Source organism: Charadrius vociferus, unplaced genomic scaffold, assembly GCF_000708025.1.
Source record: "Charadrius vociferus isolate BGI_N301 unplaced genomic scaffold, ASM70802v2 scaffold423, whole genome shotgun sequence".
NCBI classification, from domain to species: domain Eukaryota; kingdom Metazoa; phylum Chordata; class Aves; order Charadriiformes; family Charadriidae; genus Charadrius; species Charadrius vociferus.
In genome coordinates, this window is record NW_009648149.1 from 3,166,569 (window position 1) to 3,173,866 (window position 7,298).

The 7,298-nt window shown below is 38.1% G+C and overlaps 1 protein-coding gene across 1 annotated transcript in view; it reads left to right on the forward strand.

The window, feature by feature from the left end:
* Positions 1-319: 319 nt before the first annotated feature.
* Positions 320-7,298, forward strand: part of ITGB3BP (integrin beta 3 binding protein (beta3-endonexin)) — a 29,708-nt gene continuing 22,729 nt past the window's right edge. Inside the window, exons 1-3 of the mRNA XM_009884008.1 lie at positions 320-335; positions 1,655-1,697; positions 4,263-4,305. Of these exons, the coding sequence (XP_009882310.1) occupies positions 320-335; positions 1,655-1,697; positions 4,263-4,305 (102 nt within the window). The remainder of the gene's footprint in view (positions 336-1,654; positions 1,698-4,262; positions 4,306-7,298) is intronic.

Genomic DNA, 7,298 nt, shown 5'->3' on the forward strand with positions numbered 1-7,298 from the left:
GGGGGAAGGGGGTGAGCCCGGCGCCGGGAGCCGCTCTCCGCCTTCTCACTGCCGGAGCGGAGCGGGGCGGGCGGTGGAGCCGGGGTCCGTGTGGGACGCGGTGAGGCGGAGCGCTTCTCCCCGGCGGCGGGGAGCTTGTTCCCTCAGGAGAAAGGTGCTCCTCGGGGTGTCCCGGAGAGGGAAGGGAGGAGCACCCCGCTGCCTGGGGAAGGGGGTTTTGTTCCCAGCTCTGTCTTCCAGTTGTTGGATGGGACCGGGAAACAGTTGAGGTGGTCGTTCCTCGGGGCAGGGCCTTGTCCGGACCGAGTTTGGGTGGGCGATGCCCACTGGCATGGGTAATGCTTTCTGTATGTTACGTGTTCCTGGAGTACTGCGTCCAGCTCTGGAGTCCTCAGCACAAGAAGGACATGGAGCTGATGGAGCGAGGCCAGAGGAGGCCCCGGAGATGCTGGGAGGGCTGGAGCCCCTCTGCTGGGAGGACAGGCTGGGAGAGTTGGGGGGGTCAGCCTGGAGAAGAGAAGGCGAAAAAGGGGAGACCTCAGAGCCCCTTCCAGTGCCTAAAGGGGCTCCAGGAGAGCTGGGGAGGGACTCTGGATCAGGGAGGGGAGCCACAGGATGAGGAGGAATGGTTTTAAACTGAAAGAGGGGAGATTTAGATGAGATATTAGGAAGAAATTGTTGCCTGTGCGGGTTGCGAGCCCCTGGGGCAGGTTGCCCCGAGAAGCTGTGGCTGCCCCATCCCTGGAGGTGTTCAAGGCCAGGTTGGACGGGGCTTGGAGCAACCTGGGCTGGTGGGAGGTGTTCCTGCCCAGGGCAGGGTGGGTGGAACTGGATGATCTTCATATTGTCTCCAATGGGAATAAATCCTGTTCGTATTTCTCCTATTCTTTGTAATTTATCAAGCAATAGTCATGTAAGTCTGATGCTATTCTTGTGTGTCTTTCCTAATCGTGGGCTTCTGAGGAACAATAAAGAAAATGTGTAGGACATTGCTAACTTCAACAGTGGTAAGTGAGGCCATAAGACTTTTGATGCCTATATATAAGCTTGGGATATTGTCTCAGTTTAAAGCTTCTTATGTGATTTCAAAGATAACTTATGGTAGAGCTAACGTAGGTTCCAACTTCTGCCAGTCTTTCTCTTGACCACTGGGAGTTGAACTAATCATGCAAGACAGTAGTAATACAAAGGAAACTTAGCAATATACAAGCTTTGGGGTTTTTTTAGTGTTTAAGTCTGTTTCTCACTGTTTGCACAGTGAGTTTAACTACCATTTAAACTGAATATAGAAAATGGTCATATATTCTTTCTGCTTTTCCAATTAATAAGTTGGTTTGAAGATGAAGCAATATGTAAATAGCACAGAGGTGTATTTTGGGGGGGGGGGGGGGGGGGTGTCCAGTAAAGCAGAAACTTAAGAGGAAGCTAACTGAAATGGCTTTAAAATGCTCTACAATAATCCCTAGGGTATTTTTAATGAAAGAATATAGTCAAGTCCCTGATTCTGTATGTGACTGCTACCGTTGTATTCATTCATAAATGAATTATGAAGGAAAGTTAACTGTATAATATAATAATATAATATAATGATATTAACAAATCCATTACTTTCTAGAAAGTTAGATTGCATACCTAGACTCTCACTGTTAAGCAGTTCCTGTTAAGCAGATAAGTGCTTTCATCAAAGTGCTAGTCAGGTGAGTAAAGGTCTCCCAGTATTAGCAAGGAACTGACGATATGACCTGGGATGATAGATGAACAATATACTATAGAATTAATATGTAGTTCTTTAACCTGATACATATTATGGGGAAAATAATCATTGAAGGTTTTACAGCTACCTATAAACATGCCGTCATACACTGCATAGTTAAGAAAATAAAATAAGCTTTGTCAGGGAATTTTGAACAAATTCAAGGGTAGTAAACTCAGGTAAATAAGTAGTTGTGTACTCTCATAGCATATGCTGCATCTTTCTATGTCCTTTTCTTGCTTACTCTCTGACATTTGATTCTGCACCATAGCGAAAGTAAGTCTTTTCATACCATATAAAAAAGATAAACCAAACTAAAGCTGGTGCTCTTCCTCCATGGTGGTTCCTGAAATGCTTTAGGAATTTTGTTTGCATCTAGATGCACGTATTGGTTTTTCTCCATGGTCATTTTTTGAAAGATCTGAGAGAAGACGCTTTGGCAAACTGGGTCTTCATGTCAGAAGTCTGGATGAATTTTGTTTCAGTGGTCCTAGCCAGGGACTGCATCTAGACTAAGAGCACAAATTTTAATTATTTTGAGTGAATCACAGTTTCCAGGGATTTATCTTCTCATGTTATGGCATTAGAATGACAATCACTAAAAACGAGCCCACAAGCAAACCAGGCTGCTGGGTAGGATGGATTGGGAAAAGCAAGGCAAAGTTGACCTCCTGAAGCCAAAATTTTATCCATGCATCTCCTTCCAACATTGAAGTGCTTGCCTGGAATGAGGCTGCCTCTTCGTGGCCATAGCTCGGTGTTTGCAGGGGTTTTGCATGCCAGCAGAGAGGTATTTGGGCTGACTGCAACTCTACTGCTGAACACAGTACTTGACAGACTTTAAAGAACATAGTCTTGACCAGTCCACAGCTTTCTAAGAAATGTTCTAAATGTTTATAACTTAGTGGGATTTTCGTGTAGTTTCTCATTTATCTTTATCCTACAGCTATGTTGTGTCCAGATTCTGCTTTACTTTGGCTTCCAGCGTCTTTTGAAGTCCATCATAAAAACTTCCATCATAACATGCCTTAGTATAACATGCAAATGCATTGGCCCCCTAGAGCATCCTTTCAGAGTAGATGTATTAATAAATATAATGTTTCTCTGCTGCCACTGGGGTGGAAGATGTAATGGAGTCTGCATTCCTTAAGCTATATGGGTTTCTATTTAAAAAAAAAAATACATTGTAAAGAATTCCATCAAACTGTTACAGCTTTCACTGCCCTTTGGCAAGAATTTCATACGCTTTTTTAATTTAAATATTACCTGTTTACTTGGCTTTTTTAAGATAGAATACATCTCTTCGCTTTTTTGTAATAGAGATAGTTGTAAAACAATATTCATATAAGACCATTACCTGAGTTATATTTCAAAGATGTGTTTTCATTCTATTTTTCCAATACTTTAATTTACAGTTTTGGAACAGTAACATAAATTTAAACACTGTATGTTTGGAATGAGGTCATCTTAATTCCTTACAAGTCAAAGCGTCTTTTCCAAGATGAAAACTGTGAACTAAGTTCTTGAAATACGATGTATTTTCTAAATTCTGTTTAATTTGATATAATATATATGTTTCTTGGGGACTGTTCTTATAAAGATTTTAATTTTTTTTCCTCATTTTATTTAATGCTTTAAAGTATTGTTAAGATTTAGGAATGTGCTTAAAAAGTTTCAGTTGTCTCTGGGAAAAATAGTCTTAATTTATGTTGACCTTTCTTTCCTTTGAGCATTTAGTCTGCGTTCAATAAAATTTTGATGACTGCTCTTTAGAAGACAGCTGTACGATATAAAGTATTATAAATATTCAGCTTTCCTCTTCTAGCGTTGCCATTAACAGCTGGGCATCCAGTTCAGCAGAGCAGATTTTGCAGAGAGAGCTTGGCATGTTCCTGAATCAGTATAGTGAAGAAGACTAGAAAATAGTTTCTTATGGTTTGGGGACCTGTAAAGACATAGAGCATCTGTTCCCCAGTTAAGTCATAGTCTGGTAGCACTGAATCATGTTAAGAGCTAAAATGATGGGAAGAACTACTTTTTTCACCTTGGCTGTACCTGTGTTTTAAATGCCTGATACATTATTTCTACTAATGGAAAAATAATATCAACCCTTGCTCGTAAGGTATGTAAATGATAATACTTTTGCATTTTTTCATTGTTTATGGTCTTTGAGAAAGAGGTAGATATACAGTGTGATTTCACTTCAGTGTCTTGATTTTTATCTCTGGTATAAAATGGAGAATTGGATTTTCTTATGCAAACACTTTATCCTTCTAAACAAGCAACATTTTTGTTATACAGTATTTTAATCAGGTAATGCTTTGGATGAGATTAGTTTTCTTGTGTCGTACAAAAAATGTGAAACATGAGAAAGGAAAAATCTCTTTGAAATTATAGATTATATATTTTACTACCAGAAATCTCTTTGAAATTATAGATTATATATCTTACTACCAGAAATCTTTGTGTCTAGATGACCATAAAACTTGTCCATATTTTTCTCTTGCAGAGTTAAGAGAGCATTGAAGTTGGACACCGTTAAAAAGGATAATGTAAGTATTTTTTGGTGTATGGAATCATCTGGGCAGTATGTATATGTATGTGTGCATATCTATGTATATGCACACCTATGTGTGTATATAAACATGCTATTTCATTAGAGTTGCATTTCTATTGTTACAGATTGGATGTTGTCAAAAAAAATCTTAACAAGACACAAAATTACTGCTGAAAATAGTATAAAATTTATTGTATTTGATTTGTCATAGAACTGCCTGGCTTTAAGTAATGTACATCTGCATGAATCACTTGAAAATAATGGAGAAATAGGCATATTTTTATTGCCATCACTATTTAGCCAAGAGCTGAATGAGTTAAGATCCTTGGTGAAATTATTTATTAGAAATTAGCTCCGTTATCCTGGAAGCAAATATTCTGCCATGTAATTGTACATCTAACAATATGGAATTGTAACAATGCTGTAATCTGCATATTATAAACTGCAAAATTGAAATGAAAACACTAAAGGCATTTTCATGTCAAGGATATAATTACCTCCCTCAGCTAATCTGGTATAATGAAACAATAAAGTACTAACACTGCAATAAATTTCACCACAGTTATCACAATAAAAATAAAATTGTACTGTTGCTATTATTTTTTTGTAAATGCAGCTATAGTATACTCCCAGTACCAGCATGTCATGACATATGTCAGTTTATTATCTGCTCCTACCAACAGTGGGTGTTGCTGCAGACATCAACACAGAGGAGCTTGTGAGGATGGCAGCGTAAAGGAAGGGAAATTTTGGAAAAGTACGTAGAGAGAAATAGCTGGTCAGCAAATGAGCTCCCAGTAAATCTCCACGTCTCTGTCATTTTGAAGAGATTTGTTTAGATGCAGCACATTTTTGGAGGTCTCAGTGGTGGTTAGCAAAATAGAAATTTGCAATTTTAAAATTTTTTCTAGATGCTTTATTTTTTTTAATTTAAACAAAGGTGGCAAAGTACCGCAGTGGCACTAAAAAAAAATCATTAGCAATTTAATTAGCAGCTTAGTGTACCATTACCCAACTTGTTCTGCTTGGAATGCAGCTGCGACTGTAATTTTGCATCTGTTTCGTGGGCTGTAGTAACGTTTTTGTAGATGAGTGGTCCAGCTGAAATTACATGCAATTCTTTTTCTCCCTTAGAGCTATTCCTTCCCTGCCCCCTTCCCATAAGATAAAACAAAAAGGTTACTTGATGGTTACCTGCATTCAGGTTCTTGTGCAGCAAAAAGCTTAACAAAAGCCTATCTGAACGATAAAAACTTTTACTGGAATCTCAGTAATGTAGGTTTACACTATGATTTTTAGTTTCATACGATGCCTCTAACAGACAGATGTCAAAGATTTAAAGTGTACCATAATTAAATAATGTTATAGAAAGTAGGAAGGATTGTAAAGTAATAAACACACACGGTTTGTGTGAAGTATCTGGTTTAGCTCTGCCACATCCATTGCTGTTTCTACAATTTCTTTCCTGTTATTCAGGAGGCCCTTATTCCACCTGCTGGTCAGACTACCCAGAGCATGCCTGAACTAACCAGATCAGAAATAAGTGCTTGTAGATTTTTGTGATGTTTGTGTGGTATCATTTAAAAAAATGCATAACTGGACCAAGACTCGTCTTCCTGGAAGAGAAGTTCTTACTGACAAATAAATACTGTCCTTTTAAGTACCGCAGTAACTTTTTCCAGGTAGCTGCGCAAAGGAGTCTTAGTTCATATCCAGAAATATGGTGGCTGAGGTGCCTGCTGTTCAAGCAGGAAAAATATCCTGAAAGCATAAGGAGATTGGAGATTCTCCCTGTTACAGAAGAGATTTGATTACATTTAAATGCTTAAAGTGGCATTGATATTTTACTGTAATTAATATTTCATTTAAAGACGTTTTGAAACATTTATTGAACCTGCTTGAATGTGGCAAAATATTAGTGACAACAGACTGAAGATTTCCATCAGGTATTGTTTAAATAGTGGATAGATCACAAAAAGAGTATAAACGGGTGATGTGAAATTGTTTAGGGTAGTCAAGACTAAAACAAGACAGAGCAATATCCAGGAGCTATAAGAAAGCTAGGTAAGCGGGCAGCAAATTAAATCTTTCAAAATACGGTGTAAGTCATGTTACTGATGACCAATACTAACATCGTTAGGTTCTCAATTAAGGGTAACGACTCAAGGCAGAGTAGTAGAAGAAAAGCATTAAAACTGCAGCTTTGTTTAAAAGTACAGAAAGATATATCAGAAATAGAACAGCAAGCAACACTGGAAGTATAATGCCATTGCACATATCAGTATTTTGTCATCACCTGAATTAGAATTGAAGGTACTGTCACTCTATTTTAAAGTATAATTGCAGAAATTATACTTTGAACCTTTATCATTCTCTGGAAGAAAATGAGTGTGAACGTAGGCTTTGGTACAAGAGGCACAAGAAATGCCTTCAAATGAAGGAGATTAAAAGATGAGGATGTTTTAATAGGAGTTCAGTAGTCAATAGCAGGAAAGGGGTATAAGAATATGCTGTATTCTTTTTAGAGGGGATATTGAAGATTCTTTATACTTTTATATAATCAAAGGGAATTTAATAATACTGCAGCGTGGAAAAGTGAAAGCCAATAATGGAGACTTATATGACATGTTAACTTCTAGAACTCATCCTGAAATTTTGGTGAAGTGCAGAAGGTAGTAGAAGCTGTGATAAAAACCCTCATTCATGCAGATAACAGAAGTATGCGTATCTTTGTAGGTGTGAAAAATAGGAGTATTGTGCTTCAGGACACTTAGATCAGCTGCTAACTGTCTGGAAAACTTCTGAGGGTTACCTAATTGTCCATTATACTTCTAGGTACAATGGGTATTCCTGGTTCTTCTGTAAATGTTTACTTTTTAGAAGCAGTTTCCTTATAACACCTCAACAACTTAAGATTAATTATGTAAATGTTAATGTTTTCTATCATTAATTTACTCAGTACTGAAATGTCCCCTTTTCCCGGGTCCT